Raw genomic sequence first — 23,141 nt, forward strand, 5'->3', positions numbered from 1 at the left:
CAATAAAGAATTCTTTTAGAGAAAAAAATTATGGTGTCAATTTTTTACAGTTGAGTAGCAAGTGTGATGATTCTTGATCTTTGTCATGTATAATCAAAGCCTCAGGTACTTGGACGCAGGCTGTAAGTCCAGTCTGCTGCAATGTCTCTGAATTTTGTGACATTCTGCTTCAACAGCCCGGAAATTCAGTGGCAGCTCCATTCATTTAAAAAAAAAGAGATTTTACAGGAATGACGACTTATACTATTGTGGACAAGTTTTTCAAAACTGCCTTCTTCAGGGTTTCTTGCATCTTCTTCTGAAGTACTCAGAAGTGACCACTGTTAGAGACAGGGTACAAAACATGATGGACCACTGGTCTGTTCCAGCATTGCAGGTTTTATGTGCCAAAAAAAATGTGAACATGAAGATGCTGCTGTACTGATTGTCATCATCTTTATATTAAACTTTATTTTACATTGTGCAGTCTTCAGTGTGCTGCGCAGTTATATATTGATAATGCAGCACATTGCTAGAAGTTGGATGTTTTGGCAGCTTGGTTTACACATCTGAGGAGGCATGGAAGCTAGTTTGTGGTTGTGGAACAGGAACATTCTCTAGATGTTTATGCTAAAGTTATCAGCACTGAAAGAGTTGTTGACATCTTAATTGCCATTATGATCCAGACTTGTTATCCTAGTGAGATAAAGGGGACACTTGTCAGAGCTATTGGTTTGTTTGTAGAATGAGGAAGACAACACTTCAAATTACATTTGATTCATATTTCAAAGTTATTTTTACAACCTGAGGGTTACATACACTTTTAATGGAATTCTGGAGTCTAGAACAATGATTGGGCAAAAAGTGGACTACACAATGCATTCCATGCAGTCTTGCAAAACCATGACGCTACATCTGTCTGAGGAAAAGCAGTTTTGTGCTTCTACCATTATCAATTAAAACATGCTTAAACAGATAATGGTTTTCATTGTAACTTGATTTTGATCTTAATCTGGACTCGTCTGATTTAGGATTTCCCTTTGCTCTGAATTTCTCTCTTCAAATATTAGAGAATTTCCCTAAACTATTGAGGATGAGTATAGTTAACACAGCTGCACCTGATGTAGACTGATTGTCCGGGTTCCCAGCTACCTACCTCTATAACAGCCACTCTGAAAGTGCCCCCAACTTGGCTTCCTTCTTTCTCCTGGAAGGAAAAAATTCATTGTAGATTGTGGAGCCCACCTATTCCTCTTTGACATCAATTGATACTATTTCATTTGCCACTTTCTCCTTGTTTAAGAATAGTGACTTACCCATATGATGCTGAGACCTCCATGCTTTAATAATTTTCTACTGGTAAAGATGTGACTCTTTACATTTTGGTGACTTGACTTTGTCCACTTACTGGAGCAAATTTCTAAATAACTTGCACACTGTTCTGTAATTTTCTTTGAGAATTTATGCATTTAATGAGTACAAAGTATACAAGGGCTTCCTGCTTTCTTTATTGTGGCTCTTTTTCACAGAAAGAGGAGATATGAAGAGTAGCCAAATCTGTGCTAACTAGTAAACAACTCTGATTTGTGGAAGAATTATAGACCTTTTGGATGATCTGAAGGACAAACCCAATTTTTGCAAACAGTGCTTATGTAAGCAGAAACACAGAAATGTTCACTACCAATCAGCAGTTACCTCAGGCTTTGTGAACTGATCTAAAAACAATTGTGGGGGAGGGGAGGAATGTGGTACCTCTGGTTTTATACATACTTGCTCTCTATGCATATCCATACATATCAATAGTTATACTTTTTAAATGTTACAAATTTACCAGAACAACAAAGAAAGTGACAGGAATGTTCCCAGCCATAAGAAAACTCATGCATCCTCTGGGGTTATTTGTGCTTCTATTCATTTAGATGGTCACTGTAGGTCAGACAAAATACAGTAGAAAATAAAAATCAATATTGTCTCTAAAGCACATACTATTGATGATTAAGAATTAAAAGCTCTTGGTTTTAGAAATATTTTTCCATGAGGACAATGTGGTTTATAGTTTTTAATTTTAAATTGTATCTGATACAGTCTGATAAGCTTTTATATCAAAAAGGTAAAAACTGGTTAAGGTGACTTGGACTTGCAAAGTGAATACATAGTTGTTCATCTCTAGGTCACTGGAGTTTAAAATTAGTTGATGCATCATGAAGCTGCAGATCTTCTTCCCCTCACTTACAGCTTCAACAACTGAACATGGGGCAAAAAGAAAGTAAAAAAAAAAAAAGAGAGATAAATGCATCTTCCCAAAAGGGGTGCTCTGTGCCCCTCACCTGAATAAAATTCAAATAGTTCAACAGAGAATTGTGTAGACCATTTGTTAGATGTTGGTCATCTGTGTGAGGGCTGACAGCAATTTTGCCATAAGTCCAGATTCTTTTTCCTGCATATGTTTTGACTATGTTTCTATCAACTGCTGTTTCCCATTGAGTCATAACATGGCTCCAAGTGCTTACTCTTCGTGTTTGGAAAGAATGAGCCTTTGCCTTTGTGGTGAACAAAATTTATTTCTTACTCAGTGAGGGTTACATAGTAAAACCACTTCTTGCTCAGGCATATCTAGTTAGCATGGCCATGACATCCTTCATGGTTAGCCTGTTTGGACCTGGACATCACCATACTGGTTCTACATTACACTTCCATTATTTGTTCCTAAGTGGATAGCACATGAGGGGAAGTTATTTTTCTAGTGTTTTGAAGAGTATACAATGGGCCATTATGCTGGGGTGGAGGGAGAGCTTTTGTCCACAAAAGACAGGGATAGTTTGAGACTCCAGTGTGAAGTACTCTCTGACCAGCTTCTCCTTCTGGAATCCTTCAGTTACGAGGTTTGTGCTACTGAAATGAGGCACCTCACCCTGTTGAGACTAGCTGCTGTTTGGCACCGTTTCTTCAGGCCAGGTGTGTTGGGGAGGGGGCAAACTTGCTATAGAATATGAACTATAGTAATTGTAAATAGTTAAACCAAGCACTCTTTACTGAAGAATTCAGGAGAAACCCCACAAACTGAAACTGTTTCCTATTAAATTGTATGCTAGTAGGGCTGGCAGACGATTACAAAAAAATCTCAACCATCAGATTAAAAAAAAAGTTGTGATTAAATGTAGTTTTAAATGCATTGTTAAACAATAATAGAATGCCAAGTTACATTTATTATAAATATTTTGGATTTTTTGACATTTTCAGATATATTGGTTTCAACTACAATACAAAATACAAAGTATACAGTGCTCACTTTATATTATTTTGATTACAAATATTTACACTAAAAAAAGATTAAAAAACTAGTATTTTTCAATTCATCTCACAGTATCGTGCAAGTGCAACTTACAAATGTAGAATTTCTTTTACATAACTGCAGTCAAAAACAAAACATTGTAAAGCTTTAGAGCCTACAAGTTGAAGCATGAAGGAGCATATGAATGTTTAGCGTATCTGGCAAGTAATAACTTGCAAAGCCAGCTACAATAGTGCCATGCGAACCCCTGTTCTCACTTTCAGGTGACATCATAAATAAGAAGGGGGCAGCATTATCTCCTGTAAATGTAAACAAACTTGTTTGTCTTAGCTATTGGCTGAACAAGAAGTAAGACTGAGTGGACTTGTATGAGGTGGATTGAAAAATACATTTGTTTTTCTTTTTTTTCAGTGCAAATATTTGTAATCAAAAATAAAAATAGGTTACATTGTAAACTTTATATTCCGTGTTGTAATTGAAATCAATATATTGAAAATGTAGAAAAACATCCAAAGTATTTATAATAAATGTACATTCGTATTCTGTTATTAACAGAGCAATTAAAACTGATTGTGACTATTTTTTAAATCTAGTAAATTTGTTCTGCATTAATTGCATGCATCAACTGCAATTAATTGACCGCCCTAAATTCTACTAGGGCCCATTCTATCCTAAAATCTCCCTTCATCCTTGACTGCACCTCTCAACTTACTTTTCCTTATTAGTGGCATTATTATTTAATGTTTATATAACAGTAGCATCCTCCGGTCAAATAGGTGAGGGCCCCTTTGTGCCTGGCACTTTACAAACATAGTACATAACAGTATCCCAAAGAGCTTACAATTAAAACTTAATTACCAATTTAAGTATGTCTTGGTGTTCTAATTACATCACATCTTGTCAACTATCTTTTACTGGTTATCTCCATAAGCATTTGGCATACCATTTGTATGAATTGTGCTGTATAGAACAAAGCTGTAGTGTATTTTAGTTTGGTGATCAGTTTGTACTATAGAGCCCTAACCGAACAATATGTTTACCCTGAACTATAATCACATTGGTGTGGGGCTGACTCAACACTGAGAACAGTTAACATCTGTTGACCCTGCCCAGCCCTGTTTGTATAGTTCACAGCAGATGCAAGCTTGAGCTTTGACAAAGATAAAAGAACCCAGCTTCCCTCTTTCCCCTCCCCCACATAAAAAAGACTGAATGTGAGGCCATGAGGATTGAGCTGAAGTTAATTAAATACTCTGATTATGAAGAGAGAGAAAAGTCTGGCACTGTATAAGAGAATGAAAAAGGACACAAAATTTTATCCATTACAGACAAGATACTCTGCCAGCATGAGTGTCATGAAAAGTGGATTTCAGCTTTCTGGACTGGACAAGTGCTGTATGGACTGACCATTGGGTGAGAAACACTTTATTAGACAGGGAAGTAATATGTTAGTAAGTATAGGTTCTGGATTTTTTCTTTTTTTCTTTTACTTGTAATCTTATATTTCCAAATCCTTTTACTTGAATCTATTTGAATCTTTAACTCAAGCATTATTAAATACATTTAAATTTGGTTTTACTACAGACATGTCTAAGTGTCTTGTCCTAAGGAGAGAGTGTTGAACTAAGGTGAAGCTGGTAAAGTCAGGTTCACTGCTTCCATGGTGGAGTGGATTGGTGTACATTGCAGGTGTCTGCAGTGTAAGGGACAGGGCACATGAGTGTAACCATGTGGGGTATGTAAATTTCTACTGTGCCTAGGAAAAAAGCAGGGTTTGTGCAAGCCTGGAATGGAGACAGTGTTTGTGTTGCCTGCAGCTGGTAGCTTTGAGAGCATTTCCCTTGGTGGGCACAGACAAGACTCCTTCACATTATAAGCAGGGGGTAGCAGCTCACCCTGCATATCCTGGTTAAACCAGAAAAGTGTCACAGGGACTTTCTGGTGCTTGTAGGAATGACTGATTACATTGGGACAAGGTTTCATTTAACTATGAAATCGGACATGACCGATTGATTGATACTCTGTGCCAGAATGACAGGCTATTGATTAGTGGTTCATGGGTTTCAGCACAGGAAGCTTACTTACCCCGTTCATGGCACCATTTGTATCAGAAATTTATTCTGTGATTTTACAATGAACTGATGGGCCTAAAACAAAGTAGAATTGTATTGCCAGATACCATATTACAGGTCTCAACTATATTGTTCTAATAGTGCAGTTACATGTTTCCAGGCTTGCTTAGCGATACACCACATTGGGGCACTGTTCTGACCTGGCCAGCTGCAGGAAAAAGCATTGTATACAAAACTGACAAATTTTATTTTTTCCTGTTCCATAGATTTTAAGGAAAAAAAAAGATACATTTTTGCATCAATCTGCTAAATATGAGTGTTTCTGAAGGCAAGAGCCCGAAGATACCATCTTTTCCAAAACAGAGTTGGAAATAGAGTTAGAATTGGAAATGGAAATAGAGTTGAGTCTACTTGGCCCAACATATTTAAGTGCTTTGAAAACAATATTTCAGAGAGAGACTCCCACACACATACCCCTTCAGGACATTGTAATGGCCTCAGTTTAAAGTCTAGGTATGCCCCAACAGTTCTAACTCTGCCAACGAGTGATTTACTCATGAGATGTTGGGCTCTGAAATCCTTCTGTCCTTGTGAGACTCTTATGAGAGAAGTATTTGTTAAAAAGTAGTCTCTCTGTTAACTTGAAGGCAGACTGCCTACACAGAGGATGCAATCTCTGCTCCAACAGCTGCCAGCTCTCCCTGTCTATCAGCCTCTGCAGAGTGGCAATATAATCTTGTGCTTAAGGCACTAGGACTGGGAATGAGGCGTATTTGGGTTCTATTCCCAGTTCTGCTACAGATTCTTTGTGACCTTGCATAAGTTGTTTTGCCTCTTGATACCTCAGTTTTTTTAGCATATCTCATGAAGATTTATGATCATCACTAAGACAAAAAGGGTTTACCTGATTGTCAGGACTTCTCTGCAGCAGGAGGCAAACTGATGTGAGGCAAAGCGTATGAAGCTGAGGATTCTTAAAAAACAAAACAAACAAACAATAAGGCTTTCCCATGTGAGCAGTTATGGAGCTGGAGGGTCTGTGTATAGATATAGATGGTCCTGAAGAAAGGTAGTTGCTCCTAATGTACTGGAGTGACCCAGCCTTCTTGTGTTTATATAATTTATATATAACTTTTACAGTTGAACAATGTATTTAAATATGTTATGTTTAGTACATTGGAACTCCAGGTACATGGTGTTAACATGGGGGTAAGCTGCAGTATTGAGGAAAGGGGAGCTCTTTTCTCCTCTTTCCTGTTTACAGACCAAATCCAACTCTTGGTTGCATGAGTTTCATTGTTGCTGCACCTGAAGACCAAGGTGGAATGATAATGACTTGAACGTTTAAAAATAAAAATACTGACCTGGCCAACGAGGCAAAGGGGAATAAATAGAGACAGTAAAAAGACCAATTTGCTTCTAAAGAGGTAAATAGTACACTGACAAGAAAGGAGGAGGGAAGGAAGGAGCATAAGGTGAAAGGATGAGAAGAACAGAGCTGGAAAAGATAAGGTAACACATTGTGGGAGGGGGCAGAGGAGGAGGGTGTTGGTTTGTTATCTTGGCTTTGTAAGGCGGTTGAGAAGGTGACTGTAGGGTTCTGACTGATGCTGCATTGTTTTAAGTTATACAGAACTTAGTATTTGCACATGTAGCTTTTGTACAGTCAAGCTGAGTGTTTGCCACCTATATATGTGAACAGATTGAAATTCAGCCTAAATTTAATGCTTTAATGGCCATAGCTTTATATTTATACAGTGATGAATATCAAGGAATGAATAAATCCAAAGAGATATATGCCCAAGTAAATGTGTTTTGATGAACTGTTCTGTGATGGGGCAGAGACCCCCCACATTGGCCATGAGATGGTTAAGGAGAGCCTGTGGTCTCAGTTGGCCCTGTCCCCCTACACCTGTAGCATATGTCAGGCATGGAGAGGGGAGTTAAAAGGATGGGACTGAGGGCTTGCCTACACTATAAAATTAAGTCCACTTACGGTAAGTCGACATAGAGCCACCACAGTAATTAAAGTGGTGGTTTGTGGCCACACCTGCTCCTTCTGTCAGTGGTGCACATCCTCACCAGGAGTCCTTCCACCAGTTGAAGTGGAGCATTGTGGGACACTGACAGTGGAAGCCCAGCATCTCTGGGGTATCAGCACTGGGGCGGAGCCCAGCTGTGAGCCTGCGCCCAGCTGACAGCTTAGGTTGTCAGCCAGGGGTGGGGGGTCTCCAGCAATCCACTCAGGGATAACAGCCAACAGGTGATGTAAGTAACCCAGTGTCTACACAGTCACTGTGTCACCCTAACTACATCAGCATATGTGCTGCACCTCTCATGGAAGTGGAGTTATGTAATCAGTGCAGGAGGGGCCTTACTTCAACAGAAGCAGCATTCTAGCATACACGCTGACATAATTAGGTTGACATAAGCGATCTTGTGTTGATTTAACTCTGTAGATTAGACCAGGCCTCAGCCTAGCTCAGGGCTGACCAGGAAAGAAAGCAGAGCTCTGCTTCTCTTGATGGAAGAGAAGCCTGGTTGCAGCCCAGACATTTAGATTGCTGAACAGATAAGTCCCTGTCAAGTAGGGATGATCAGACCCATAGGGATCAGTGGAAGCACAGACTTTTGAGGCAGGATCCCCTCAAAGGTATGTCAGATGACCTTGTTTTGAGTTGTGGCTTTTGGTTTGTTTACTGATTTCACTTGGACCGTAACATTCTAAAAGGGGTAGGACTGAAATGTGCCTGGGCAGAACGCCAGAGCACTACTACCTTAAACCTCATAGAGACAGTGACGCAGACCAACAATTGGGTATTGTGCCCTTATGGGCCACAAGGGGATGCTGCAGAGGCAATCCTGTCACAAGACCCCAGGAAAATAAATGTAAATACTCACATCATTAGGTCCAGACTACCATTCCACCAAGTAAATAAGGCTGAATTGCCTTATAAAAATAGTGTTTATACATATATATAAAACCTGAAAGATGATATTGCTCACCAGTTATAAGGAATGAATCATCTGCAATTGAATGATAACTTTATTTTCTAGAATGTGTGTTGTTTTTTTTTAAATTGAATCTCAGATAGCCCTCTTAGTTAAGAGAACCAGTCAGACCCTTTCTGTGCCACAGTTGTGCTTGTGTAGCCACAGAGATCCATCAGAATTTCCAACACACGTGAAAACAAGCAAGTTTCCTAAAAAATAATCAACTTTGGTGTCTGGCACTATATATAACAATAATATTGCTCTTCCTTACTCCTCTGAGATTAAAGATAATCTTTAAATTTGGTTATTAAAATGACAGAATTTTGACCAAAGGTGTTAAAAGCCTATAGGCAAGGCCCTGAGCGCCTTACTCAGAGACTGATCATTTCCTTATATTTGTACACATGGAAATCCATGCTGCATGCAAGTCTTCTGTGTGGGAAGATCAGCCACCACTGTCCCCAGAACTAATGGAGCTGCACTGTCAAGAAAACCAGCAGGTTCCCAAGGATGTGGAGGCATAGAGCTTCTGCACCAGTGATCCTGTGCCTTCTGTCTCTGCCTACATTTTTAATGTTGTGCCAACCACTGATGGCCTCCAAGGGATCTGCCGAGACTCACAGATGGAATTTGGACCCACTGCTTCTTCTTGAGGTCAAACCCTACCCCTCTGATGGGAGACTCTGGAAGAAAACTCCAAAAGGGGAGCCTGGTAAAATACTCTTCCCCACTGATAAGCCCCTCCTGTTGGTCTTTCCATAGCCTGGGCATTCAAATACTTGGTTGTCCAGCAGTTCTTACTTGGACAAACTCCCACCAGGTCTAATGAATTTGAATTTGTCTATATCCAGACCCCTCAGTATTTGCCTCTCTATGAGTAAAATATATAGTTGTTTTAAATTAGCAGTGTTGGATCATTTAAACTGGAAATAACTTGTTGGAGACAGAGTCAACACATGCAGTATAAATGCAATATGATTTAAAAAAAACTATAAAAGAAATAGTTTATTTTTCTCTCGAGGACTAAGGTTGTCCTGAATTACCAAAAAAAAAAAAAAAAAAAATATGGGGCTGGGGGAGGAAGAGGGAAGGAGCCTAGACTCCTAGAGTTTTGCATTTCTGGCTATTGGGAAAGTTTGTTTCATTGCATCAGGTTAATTTTGGTCATAGTTAAATTTTGCTAGAAGCCACAGCAGACTGAACAACAAATTGATTTTTTTCCTGACTATAAGTTCAATGCACAAGGCTTGAACTCCATTAAATCCTCCAGCAGTGGAAGAAGCTCTCTTTGGTGTTTTGGAAAATCTCTGAGACGGCTGAAAGATGACAGAGGATGTGACTTTTTATTGGATACCATAGTGTTCTTACTTGGCACATTTTAGTCAAGAAAGGTATGTTTTAATTATTGGTATTTCTTTCATCCAGTTAATAACCAATTAAAATTATATTGTTTACCTCTAGCAGGCTCGCTTACTGTATAAAATATCTCCTGCACCCGTGTTACTACAAGTGTTTTTAGTATAACAGGAGCCTATTAAATTATACTTGCAGCATATTTTACATTAATGCTATCAGCATAATTACTTATCTTTTATTCCTACAAAAACACAGTAAAACAGCTTATCTTTGTCAACATATTGCATAATATTCAATACATATGTTAAAAAATATAAATAATCCTATCAGGTATTTTCAGGATATTTCACTGTAAAACAGAAAGCAGCAAAAACACCTCTCTGTACTAAATGCAAGTCTTGTGATTTAATGGAAATATTACCAGCTTTAAACTTTATTTTACTATAAACATTTAAGCAAGTGCTGGCAGTTTTTCAGTATATTTTTACTTAAAATATTTATTTTAATAAACCATGACCACAGTTCTCATTATGTACCACTTATTCACTGATTATATGTAATATTTATATCAGATACTAATGTAACTGAGCAAAGGAGATCTATCTGAAATTATGGTATAATTATTAGTATAATAATAAATAAACCTTCACTGTGTGAGACAGTCAGTGGGGGCCAGATTTTCTGATGTACTTGAAAAACTGCAACTCCCATTGACTTCAGCTGCAGTTGTTGGTGCTCAACAATTCTGAAAACCAGGACCTGAAAATGTCTTCACCTATTTACTCATACAGAAGGAAAGTCTAGTAGCCTTCACAAGAGTGCACAATCCAAGGCACAGTGATACTGCTTTGGCATATCTATGATGTAGGATAACAAGACTACAAAGAAGCCATAAAAGGGTTCCACAGTCCTTTGAATGCAATGGAGCGGTGTGCCACAGTGGCTGTCTCCACAGAGCATGTGGGAGATGGTTCCTAGTGAGATGAAGGAAGGGCATGGGTGAGACCACTGGGCCTCACCAAATCTTTGTAGGTCGCTTGTGAAAATCCTTTGTAAATCCTGTTTGTTTAGGCTTTACATGAGTGATTTGCCTTTCACCATAAATGACAATGGTCCACATGACAGAGGTAATATCTTTTATTGGACCAACTTTTTCTGGTGAGAGAGACAAGCTTTTGAGCCACCCAGAGCTGTTTTTCAGGTCAAACGACTTTTAGAAAATAATAGCTCTGGTATGTGAAGAGAAGCCATGCATACTATTCCAGGCTTCTTCAGGGTGAAGCTACTGCTGAGAAGCATAACTTCTAAAAAAAAAATCCATCTGAGAGGTCATTCTTAGCTATCAGCCTAATGGGACAGTGACAGGTATTTCTAGAAAATGTTCTGAAAAATCCATTAAACATATTCACTAAATAATAATGTTTTATTAACTATCAAGGGAACTATAACTAATCAAAGGAAGTATAACTAATCACTGCAGGTTTCTTTTAAATCCAGTATACTATGTTTGACGTTTATTTATACTAGCTAAAAGCTTCCTGATTTTGTGGCTTTCAACCCTCTTCGTAGCTCTTCTGATTTCTCTGTTATGTGCCTTGGTAGGCATAAGCAATATCCAAGAAAGTTCAGAAGTAACATTCCCCAGTATACAATTTATGTAGATTTGAGATTTTTTCTATACTTACTTTAGATATTAACTAATTATTAAAGGCATATCTACTAGACTTTAATAACCTCAGTAAGGACCCAATTCTGCAAAGGTCCAAGCACCTAAACTTCCATTGACTTCAATGGAAACTGAGGATGCTTAGTACCACGTAAGATCTGGGCCCTACTAAGGTAATTTTTATTTTTAATTTGAAGAAAAAAAGCTAGAAAACATCACTGTATTAATGTTGTACCTGAGATATTAAAATCTCAGCTGTTAATGAAAGAGTGATGCTCTTTATGAGCTTGGTTACTATGTTTTGAATGTGAGAGAATCAGTGTCAGCTTTTGTGTAATATAGTATAGAAGGGCTGCAACTGTGACAATATCTTATGTTTATCTTTCATGGCCTTTAGTGCTAAGATGGCAGAGTAACCATGGGAGACTGGAATTTTCTTGGAGGCATCTTGGAGGAGGTCCACATTCATTCCACTATTATTGGAAAGGTCTGGTTAACTATCCTTTTCATATTTCGAATGCTTGTCCTAGGTGTGGCAGCTGAAGATGTCTGGAATGATGAGCAGTCAGAATTCATATGCAATACAGAGCAACCTGGCTGCAGAAATGTTTGCTACGACCAGGCCTTTCCTATCTCTCTCATAAGATACTGGGTCTTGCAAGTTATATTTGTATCTTCACCTTCCTTGGTCTATATGGGCCATGCTTTATACAGACTAAGAGCCTTAGAAAAAGAGAGACAAAAGAAGAAGGCACAAGTAAGAATGGAACTTGAAGGAACTGAACTAGAAATGACTGAAGATCGGAAAAGACTGGAGCGAGAACTCCGGCAACTGGAGCAAAGAAAGCTCAACAAAGCACCCCTGAGAGGCTCCTTGCTCTGCACTTATGTGATACATATTTTTACTAGATCTGCAGTTGAAGTTGCGTTTATGATTGGCCAATATCTTCTTTATGGTTTTCAGCTCAATCCTCTTTATAAATGTCAGAGAGAGCCATGTCCAAACATAGTTGACTGCTTTATATCAAGACCAACAGAAAAGACAGTGTTCCTGTTATTTATGCAATCAATAGCAATTGTATCATTGTTTTTAAACATCTTAGAAATTGTCCATCTAGGGGTCAAAAAAATTAAAAAGGGACTTTGTGGACCTGATAAAAACAGGGATGACTTTGATGATTTCTATGTAAGTAAATCCAAGAAAAACTCTGTAATACCCCACCCTTGTATGGGAACATCCGCAACTCCACAAAAAACTCTCCCTTCTGCCCCTAGTAGTTATACAATGTTAATAGAAAAACAAACTTACATGGCAGGCCATGATGTTCAAAATTCATCTTCTGCATTCCAATCTGTTAAAAACAACCATACTGAAAATAGCAACAATCACATGCATGATGAAAAAGAAAGTAAATTGCCAGATGAGATGCAAACGTCTAATACTTTGGACCGTCATCCTCGAAATACCAGCTCAAATAATAATGAAGGCTTAAGCAAGGTATTTGGGACAGAGATTAATGGTAGTCAGCAACAAGATGAAAAGAAACATTGCCTCAGTGGCATGCATTCTAATCTAGTTGCTGCTTCAGGTCTGTACTTGGGAAGCCTAGCTGAACTGCCACCTGGAAGTTCATTGCAACCTGATATGACTTCTCCTATTTCAATTAACTGTGCTCGAAAGCTTTGTGGAGTCAGTTCCCCATGGAACTGCTCTACAGTAGTTGAGAGTGAAGGGTCTCCAACAGATTCTCCTTCCATGAGCAGCAACCGAGGACAAGACAACTTAAGTGGAAACAGAACCCAAGACCTTTCCAAGACTGACCTAAGAAAAATTGGCAGACCAGACGCTCCTGATTCTCTAAGTGAGCTGAGCTCAGAATCCAAACAGAGCAGAAATTGTGAAAGTCCTCAGGCTTTCTCTCCTTCTCGGCGAATGTCATTGGCAAGTAATGCCAGCAGCAGGCGTGCTCCCTCTGATCTTCAGATCTAAGAGTTTGTTACCTTACCTATATGTTACATGAATGAGCACTTTGGGACACAGTGGCATTATTGGACACTGTCACATGAATTATACCTATTTGTAATTGTAGTTACGTTAATCAACTTTCATCAGCGCTTTCATGGAGGTAATGCAAAGAACTATGCACCCTTGTGCAGTAGTTAAGAACTCCTAAAATGAGAAATTGATAATAAAAAATTATTTGCTCTATTGGATTTTGTCATCTTTTTATTAAATCTAATAGAGCAGATAATTATTAAGATGACTTAAAATCTAATAGAGCAGATATCCTCAATATCTTTCCTGTTCCTAAAGCAAACAGATGTCAAAGTAACTTTTAATTTAACCCAGTAATTCCTGTATCAAGTCCATCCAAGTTCAGCCTCAAAAATCTATAGATCACTGCAATTTTTTTTTGGGGGGGGCGGAGGGAAGAAGTGATGGAGACAGGAGCCACTTTTGTGTGGAGGCCTTGTGCCTCTTCATTGCCTCTTTTCAGCCTCACTCCCACATAGCTCCATGCCAGGGGGACTGTGCTGACAGGGATACATTTGCTTGCTGCAGTTCCCTCTGAAAAGCACCTTAGTGGGAGTTCCACATCAGAGATGGAGAACATGTATTTTCTGTTTGTTTTGTTTTAGTGGGAAAATACTGAAAAGAATGGACCTCCACTGCCCCCTCTCTAGATCTGTGGAACCCACATTCCACGAAGCACCTGTGAAATATAAAAGGGTTTATGTGAGGATAGGGAGAAGTGAGCACTATTCCACGTAGCCTGCATGCTCCCAGGGAGCAGCCCCAGTTGTTTGGCTGGCCAGGGTGGGAAATGTTTTCAGCACCCTCTCTGCCTAAGCAATGGAGCATCGAAAAAACAAAAGCAAAGCAACAACCCTCCCCCCCCCGAAAAAAAAAAAAAACTGGAAAAGCCAAGTGGTGATACAGCGCCCAGGACAATTGGTGCCCAGGACAACTGCTCTGCTCTTTCACCCCTAGAACAGGCCACACACGCTTTCCTCTGTGCCTCCTTGAGTTAAATTCACAGTTTTGAGCAATATTTCCATAACTGATAGTGCAACATCAAGGTTAAAACAAGGAAAAAAAAAAACAAAAGCTAGGAAATTGAAAAGTCATTTTTCTTTTAACATTAGGCATGTTGCACATGGTGAAGTATTTACTATTCTTGTGTATCTTGTTAAATCTATCTACCTTAGGCTTTTCTTTGGTGTCTATCACTTTAGCATCTGAGGTAAATACATAGTTGTATGTTATTCTATTGATATTCCTAAATAACTACCTTACCATATACAGGATGTGTAATATGTTCCATTAACAATCATGTAGTAATCTTAACTTTTGCATTTTCTGACTTTTAAAATTTTAATTGGGAATACTTATATTTGCAATAATGTATGTGTTTTGCATTCAGTTTTCTGATTTTTAAAAGAAAAAATGCCTCTGCTTAATGCACTCCTTTTGCACTGTATAAATAATACATAAATAGCAATAATGTTACTTTTTAAATGGTTCCGATTGGGCTTTGAACTTAATATCTCAGTTCACTGAATTATGCAGAAGTCTGTTAAAGAATTTATATCCTGCTGCTTCTGTTTGGAGATAGTTTACTGCAAGAATGTGTCACATAGTAATGACAAGTATCAGAGGGGTAGCCGTGTTAGTCTGGATCTGTAAAAGCAGCAAAGAATCCTGTGGCACCTTATAGACTAACAGACGTTTTGGAGCATGCATCTGAGGAAGTGGGTATTCACCCACGAAAGCTCATGCTCCAAAACGTCTGTTAGTCTATAAGGTGCCACAGGATTCTTTGCTGCTTTTATAGTAATGACAGTATCTTTTCAATAGAAAAACAAACATGAAATTTAGCTAACATTAAAACTTAAGAATTTGCAGAATATGGCAGAATGCAACAGAAATTGTTGAAAGACCCAACAATAAAATATGGGTGTTATCTTCACATCCAGTATGTTGTCCTAGTTCTGCTAATGATTAATAATGATTTCTGGATTTTATAATGCCTTTCATCAGTATACCGCAAAGCACTTTACAAAGGAGATATATATTATCCCCATTTTAAAGATGGTGAAACTGAGGGCAAAGCACTGTTTTTTGCAAGGTATTTGAGTGTGCATAATTCTTTGGTTCCTCCTGCATGGAGCTCTCCAGCTGAAACCTACTCCCCACAGTGGTGGAGATATTTCAGTCATGTATAACTTCATTAATATTAATTCAAATTATTATTCAAACCTGGTCATGATCATATTGAAGCGAACACTATTTCCATCTCAAGTGTCAAAGTTCATCTATTTGTGTGTTCATATGGGAATGATTTTTTTTTTATATAGCGGAGGAAAGCATTGCATTTAAGTCTTGTGAAACCATGTTTGAGATCTGATCCAAAGAATACTGAAATCAATAAGAACGTTTCAATTGACCTCAATGGGCTTTCGATCAGGCCTTTAAGATTATAGAAACATATGTCTGAAAGCAGGGCCAATGCAAGGATATTTTGCACCTTAGGCGAAACTTCCACCTTGCGTCCCCCTCTTTTCTCCCCCCGAAGCTTCGCTTGTTATAAACTTATAAAAATGAATACTGCATAATGTGGCATTGTTCATTAGAATTAATACATGTTCATCTTGAAAATTTATTAATTTCAATATTTAGTCGACATATTTAATGAAAATAAATGGCCTTGGGTCTCCTTCACGTGGCTAGAGTCCCTCTTGCCCCCACCCCCCATGGATCTGGAAAGGGCTGTTTTGGGGATCAGAGCACAGAGCTGGGAGTCGGGATCTGGCTTCTATTCTCCACTCTGGCATCAACTCACTGGATGACTTCAGGCAAGTTACGTCCCCATTCTGGGCTTCAGCTCCCCCCCAGTGCTAAGGTGTGAAATGGTCCCTTGCTCCCAGGGCTGGCTCCAGGCACCAGCCGAGCAAGCGCCTGCTTGGGGCGGCAGATTCTACGGGGCAGCATGGCAGGTTTTTTTTTTTTGTTCCCTGATCCGGCCTCCCTGTAAGGGGCAGAGGAGGGGACTGCCCTGCAGCAAACTCGGCAGGGAAGCCTGCGTCCTTTCCTCCGAGCCGACGGGGGTGGCGCAGAGTCCTCCTGGCAGGCGGCACGGCGATTGGGGCTGCCGGGCGAGCGTCCCGCTGAAGCTCTGGCTGCCCCCCTTCTCTCTCTCCTCCTCCCCCCATTAGACTGGGCGCGCACTCCGCTGCACGTCTGCAGCATGGGGAGTCCCCCTGCCCCCTGGCTCTGGCCACCCTGTAGGGTTTTTTTGTTTTGTTTTTTTCCCTGCTTTGCCAGCCGCGCCGTCCCCCCCCACCGCCACTTTGCCGCTCCAGCCGCGTCGTTTTTTTGTTTTGTCCCTCCCCCCGCTTTGCCACTCCATTTTTTCCCCCCTGCTTTGCCGCTCCAGCTGTGCTGTATTCCCCCTCCCCTGCTTTGCCACTCGCCCTCCCTTTTTTTTTGTTGCTTGGGGTGGCAAAAATGCCAGAGCCGGCCCTGCTTGCTCCTGGGCTGGAAAGTGCAATGCAGGCGGGAGGGGGTGTCTGAAGGCCTGTCTTCCCCACGGGTGTGAGGCAAGGACAGAATTCCAGCCTCCTTCATGACCATCCTGGTTGCTTTACTCTGCCCCACGCCAATTGCTGCTGAAGTCCGTTACTCAGAGAGCTCTGGCCCAAGGCAGAGGTGTCAGTGTCCTTCTGGGCCTGATTTTCAGAGATGCTGAGCACCAGCAGTTCCCCGATGTCTGAGGGAACTCTAAGGTTATCAGTGCTTCTGAAACTCAGGGCAATTTATTTCGAATGCTTGGCCAGGACTGAGCCTGCAAAGGCAGGTCTATATACACGCCTCAATCCATATCAGATCTGCCATCAATAACAATACAAGCAAACAGGAAAATGATGAAGGCAGTTGGCCCAATGCTGGGAGTGGGGAGGCTATGGCCCTAATGTGGTCACTAAACTTCTACCTAGTAAAGTTACTGGTGCATCTGCTGTCATTCAGTGGGAGAACAAAAAAAGCCCCCAGCCGGTACTTAGTGCTGTGAACTCCAGGTGAGAGAGAGAGGGAGGTTTGGAGGAGGAAATCAAATACAGTGAGAGGAGAATGCGAAAGGTCTGCAACATGGCACGGCAGGCTGAGACTTTTATCTCCCCTCCATCTCCCTGCAGAAGGGGAAACTGAGGCACAGCGTGATCTGATTCCCTCTCCAAACTATTTTGCAAAGGAAGGGGATGGGGGCTCCTATCCAAACCAGTTCCCTTCCCATCAACTCTGTTTTCCCTGCTGCAAGACCGCTGTAGGGGCTGAATATTTCCATTAAACTATGGCTCCTTCATTTGTCCTGCAACAATAAAATAGACCGGCGGGGGGGGGGGGCGAATAGCCCCCCCAAAGCTGTGTGGATATTAAGGTTTTTTGGGTGGGGGCATGATAATATTCAAGATCAATCAAATGCCCAGCTCAGCTTTCGAACCATCCAGCAGCTCTAGGGCAGGGAAGGAAGGTGGTTTTGGTGCAGAGTGGTTGCAAAACAGGTGAATTTAGCGGGGGGTTGAGGGGTCCGCTTGAAATCCCACCCGATGCAGCCACACAGAATCACTGGCAGCGCTGGGAGAGGCCAGGAGTGGAAACAGGTGGCCTGGGGGTTGGGGGACATTGACCTCAGTCCTGGGCTCTGGGATGGACTTGGCTGGGTGGTGGGTTCAGTCTAGTCTTCCAGCCTGTTGCTTTCACTGGAGTTTGTGGTTTTCATCTGGCTCCACCGAAAAGATCAAACAAGCCCAGTAGAAAAGGAGAGTGAGAGAGGCGGGAAGGAGTTTGTAAGGGGTTTAAGTGACCCATCAGCAAAAGAGTAAAACCAGAGTTTGACTGGGTTTTCCCCCAGCCACCACTCCTGCAAACACTGGGGAAGGGGCAGCTCCATCCCCCACTGAGGCTATGATGAGGGGCATCAGGGGAGGAAGGAAGCCACATGGCAGTCCCTTCCCCCCAGCACCCCCCTCAAGCTCCCAAACTCTGTCCCAAAGCCTGCACCCACCCCTCCACACTCCCTCCCAGAGCCTGCACCCCTCCACCCTTCCTGCACCCCACCCCGTGCCCCAGCCCGGAGCCTGCACCCAGCACCCAAATTCCATCCCACTGAGCCCTGGGCAAAGCTCCTTGGTCTGGCTCCCAGCCCCTCTCCAAGGGTTGCAGCTGTCTGAAGGTGCCTGCCTTCCACACCTTCCTCATTCACATCTCATTCATTCAATAGGGCAACTGATTACAAAGTGGAGGAAAGATCTTATTCTACTTCTAGCAAAAGGACATTTTTCTTTTACCTTATATACTACCTTAGGGGCCCGCTATAACAAATTACCAAGGTTCAATACAAAGTCATGTAAAAGTTATACAAAAATGCATAATGCAGAGATTTATCTACAACTGCATTGACTGCTGTGTGCAGTAATATAGTGACCCCTGGGTCTCTCAATGAGGCTATATACTCGGGGGGGGGTGCAGCGGCGAGTCGGGGGCAAGCGGGTGGGCAAGCAGCAGGTGGGCAAAGACGCAAGCAGTGAGCCAGCAGGGGTTCTAGGGGCAGGCATGGGGGTTTCTGGCAGGGGAGGGAGAAAGTGAAAGGAGGCGAGTGGTGGGTGGGGGACTGACTAGGAGGAACGCAGCAAGTCAGCGGGGGACTAGGGTGTGAACAGGGGTGTGATGGTGGGGCCGAGTGGGGAGGGGGTGGGTCCTATTTTACTGCTGTGATCTGGTCACTCTGTGTGTGCCAGGTTTCAGAGTAGCAGCCGTGTTAGTCTGTATCTGCAAAAAGAACAGGAGTAATTGTGGCACCTTAGAGACTAACAAATTTATTTCAACATAAGCTTTCATGGGCTACAGCCCACTTCTTCGGATGAATAGAATGGAATACTTCTTTTTGCCTATGTGTGCCGTTTCTCTTCCCCTCCCCCCAAACCTTCCTCTTTGGCCCACAGCTGTTTTGACAGGGTGGCGCTGAGGAAGGAGGGTTTGTTTCTGTGAGGCGGGCGGTGCTGAGGGGAAAGAGGAGGCATAAAATAAACATTATTGAAGAAAATCAGTTGTACAACTATCGAAACATAAATTATTTTCCTAATATGAAAGTGAAAATCTATAATTAATATTCTTTTAGAATATGGTGACTTCTGTCAATATGGGCAAGAGATTAAGAGATATTGGTAGAAAGTACCCAAGTGGGAGTAAGAAAAGAGCCATATACAATATGATGTAATGTATGTAATATATAATTTTGTTATTATGTATACAGTCATAGAAAGTAAATAATACATGGAAGAAATGAAAGGGGTTTTGGTTTTTTTTTTGGTTTTTTTCTTTTTAAGTCATCCCTGCCGGGGCCCCATCGAAACTGTTCGAATTGGGCCCCGCACTTGCTAAAGCCAGCCCTGCCCACAAAGCCTCTGTGATGCCAATTAAATAATTTATCTTATATACGAATATGTCCCACTATGCCCACACTACTATTTTTAGTATCAGAGGGGTAGCCATGTTAGTTTGGATCTGTAAAAGCAGCAAAGAATCCTGTGGCACCTTATAGACTAACAGACGTTTTGGAGCATGAGCTTTCGTGGGTGAATACCCACTTCGTCAGATGCAACATCTGACGAAGTGGGTATTCACCCACGAAAGCTCATGCTCCAAAACGTCTGTTAGTCTATAAGGTGCCACAGGATTCTTTGCTGCTTTTACTATTTTTAGTATGCTATCTTGAGCTGAGCTAGTTCAAGTCCATGTACCCAGGCTGGGACTCTCACCTCCCAGCTGCAGTGTAGACATATCCTACGAGAATTTAAGCCCTGCTGGAGAAAACTATGAGTAAGTGAAAGTTGAATTATTACTCAAAAACTTTTGCATCCTGAATTGTACTATTAGTTAAAAAATGTTTTACATTAATATTACTTTTGTTTGATGTTTTCTTTACATTTCAGTTCATTGATGATTTATAAATGACTACAGAAAATAGGAACCACAGTTTAATCCAAAGATGTCCTACAAAAGCCTAAAAATCAAGGTTAGTAAAATATTAAGTCTTAAATGCAACAACATAACTAAATGGTTCAGAGCGAAGTTTAATGGAGGGACAATAAGAAAGTAGGACATGCCTGGAAAAAGGGCAAATATAGTGCCCATCTATAAAAAGAGAAATAAGGACAACCCAGAGAATTACAGACCAGTCAGCTTAATGTCTGTACCTGGAAAGATAATGGAGTACATAAGCAATAAATTTGCAAACACCTAGAAGATAAGGTGATAAATAACAGTCAGCATGGATTTGTCAAGAACAAATTGCATCAAACCAACCTGATAGCTTTCTTTGAGAGGGTAACAAGCCTTGTGGATGGGGGAAAGCGATAGATGTGGTATAGCTTGACTTTAGTAAGGCTTTTGATACTGTCTCACAAGAACTTCTCATAAACAAACTAGGGAAATATAACCTAGAGGGAGCTACTATAAGGTGGGTGCATAACTGGTTGGAAAATCATTCGCAGAGAGTAGTTATCAGTGGTTCACAGTTATGCTGGAAGGGCACAATGAGTGGGGTCCTGCAAGGATTGGTTCTAGGTCCGGTTCTGTTCAATATATTCATCAATGATTTAGATAATGGCATAGAGAGTACACTTACAAAGTTTGTGGACGATACCAACCTGGGAGGGGTTGCAAGTGCTTTGAAAGATAGGATTAAAATTCAAAATGATCTGGACAAACTGCAGAAATGATCTGAAGTAAATACGATGAAATTCAATAAGGACAAATGCAAAGTATTCCATTTAGGAAGGAACAATCAGTTGCACACATACAAAATGGGAAATGACGGCCTAGGAAGGAGTACTGCAGAAAGGGATCTGGGAATCATAGTGGATCACAAGCTTAATGAGAGTTAACAGTGTAACACTGTTGCAAAAAAAGCAAACATCATTCTGGGATATATTAGCAGGAGTATTGTAAGCAAAACACAAGTAATTCTTCTGTGACACATTTTTCATGTCTGTGATTTTGGTAGGGCCCTAAGAATAAATGTCCACACAGGGAGTCAGTATGGACTAGCTACTGCATTGTAAATTCACACTGTAGCTCATTGATTCTAATCTCAACCTTTCCTGATCACTGTATCCCATTCAGGAGTCTGAAGCCTGAGATCCACTGCCTGGGGCTAAAGCGTATAACTTGGCTTCACCGGGCTCCCTGTGGTGTAGAGTGCCAGGCAACTGCCTTGCTTGCAGCCCCCCTAAATCCATTGACGCACCTCCTCACCCCAGGTTGAGAAATACTGATGTAGACACAGGGGAGGCTCCAGGCCCCAGCACGCCAAGCGCATGCTTGGGGCGGCAAGCCACGGAGGGAGAGGTGCTCTGCCGGCGCTGCTAGGGCAGCAGGCAGGCTGCCTCCAGCGGCTTGCCTGCGCAGGGTCCGCTGATCCCGCAGCTTCATAGGACCAGCGGATCCTCCGCAGACAAACCACCGAAGGCAGCCTGCCTGCCGTGCTTGGGGCGGCAAAATCCCTAGAGCTGCCCTTGCGTAAACAAGTAAACACACGGCCTGGAAGACTTCTGTGTACCCACAGCGGGTACACATACCCTTGGTTGAAAACCACTGCTCTAGCTTATTTTGCAATAATTTCCCTGTGTAGACAAGCCCTTTACACTCGTGGGCAGTTTATATTCTGAGCAGCAAATCTGTTAGATACTCCATAGCAAACACACAGGACCTCGCCTTCTTTTCTTTTCAGATCACTGTACTGTAGCTTTCTTCCCCATCATGAAGAATTAAAGAAGGCAAGACAGGAACTTATGCTCCCCTGCCCTGGCAGTGATACAAAGTGGCGGCCGCCGGGCATATCTAACATGCAGCCCCCTGACACTGGCAGGGATACTGCGTAGCACCGAGCATCTATCAGACTCTCAGGGCCAGCGCTACCATTTAGGCAGCCTAGGCAATCGCCTAGGGCACCAGAATAATTGGTGGGCACCGTTTTGCCCGAGGGGGCAGCAGGTGGCTCCGGTGGAGCTGCCGCAGTCGTGCCTGCGGACGGTCGGCTGCTCACGCGGCTCCAGTGGACCGGTCGCAGGCATCACTGCGGCAGCTGTAACGAAGCCACGGAGCACCGCACCCTCCGCAGGCACCATTGCGGCAGCTCCACCGGAGCCGCTGGACCAGCGCGCGGGGTGGCAAAATTGCCATCCGCCTAGGGCGCTCAAACCCCTAGCGCCGGTCCTGCAGGCTCTGGCCACTGCAGTGACTTACATACCATGTAGCAGCAGAGCCAGTGGGTCTGTGCAGCAACTTGTATGACGCTGTATCCCAGCACTTACTTTTACACCGGGCAGCACCTGGCCTTCCCGCTCCGAGCGCAACCACGGGGCACCATGAGCACAGCGCCCCACAGGGTGGTCTCAGCGTGGAGTGACTAACACGCCGGTAACTGGGTGGGAATGGCTTCGGCCACAGGCAGCTGACCGGGGGATAGACTGGCCAAGTGGGCGGCGGGGAGAAGGGGGCTGAGCTGGACAGGGCCTGAGGGAAGGCGGGAGAAGGGAGCTGAGTGGCCAGGGGGGTGGGCACGGCCTGAGGGGAGAAGGGAGCTGAGGGGCAGGGAGAAGGGGACTGGGCAGGGCCTGCGGTGGGAAGGCGGGAGAATGGAGCTGAGTGGCCAGGCGGGGGAAGGGGGCTGGGCAGGGCCTGGGGGAAGGCGGGAGAAGGGAGCTGAGTGGCCAGGCGGGC

At 42.3% G+C, this 23,141-nt stretch overlaps 1 protein-coding gene and 1 long non-coding RNA gene across 2 annotated transcripts; one reads left to right on the forward strand and one right to left on the reverse strand.

Moving 5' to 3' along the window:
* Window positions 1-1,212: 1,212 nt before the first annotated feature.
* LOC127039271 (uncharacterized) lies at window positions 1,213-22,969 on the reverse strand. Its single transcript, XR_007770931.1, has 3 exons — window positions 22,733-22,969; window positions 5,357-5,418; window positions 1,213-1,905 (listed from the first exon to the last, which is right to left on the reverse strand). It is a non-coding gene; the product is annotated as an uncharacterized LOC127039271 (long non-coding RNA).
* On the forward strand, window positions 11,455-14,749 carry GJA9 (gap junction protein alpha 9). Its single transcript, XM_050932659.1, has one exon. The coding sequence runs from the start codon at window positions 11,778-11,780 to the stop codon at window positions 13,347-13,349; it is 1,572 nt and encodes a 523-aa protein (XP_050788616.1). The 5' UTR covers window positions 11,455-11,777; the 3' UTR covers window positions 13,350-14,749.
* Window positions 22,970-23,141: the final 172 nt, after the last annotated feature.

This window comes from Gopherus flavomarginatus, chromosome 22, assembly GCF_025201925.1.
Source record: "Gopherus flavomarginatus isolate rGopFla2 chromosome 22, rGopFla2.mat.asm, whole genome shotgun sequence".
NCBI lineage: Eukaryota > Metazoa > Chordata > Testudines > Testudinidae > Gopherus > Gopherus flavomarginatus.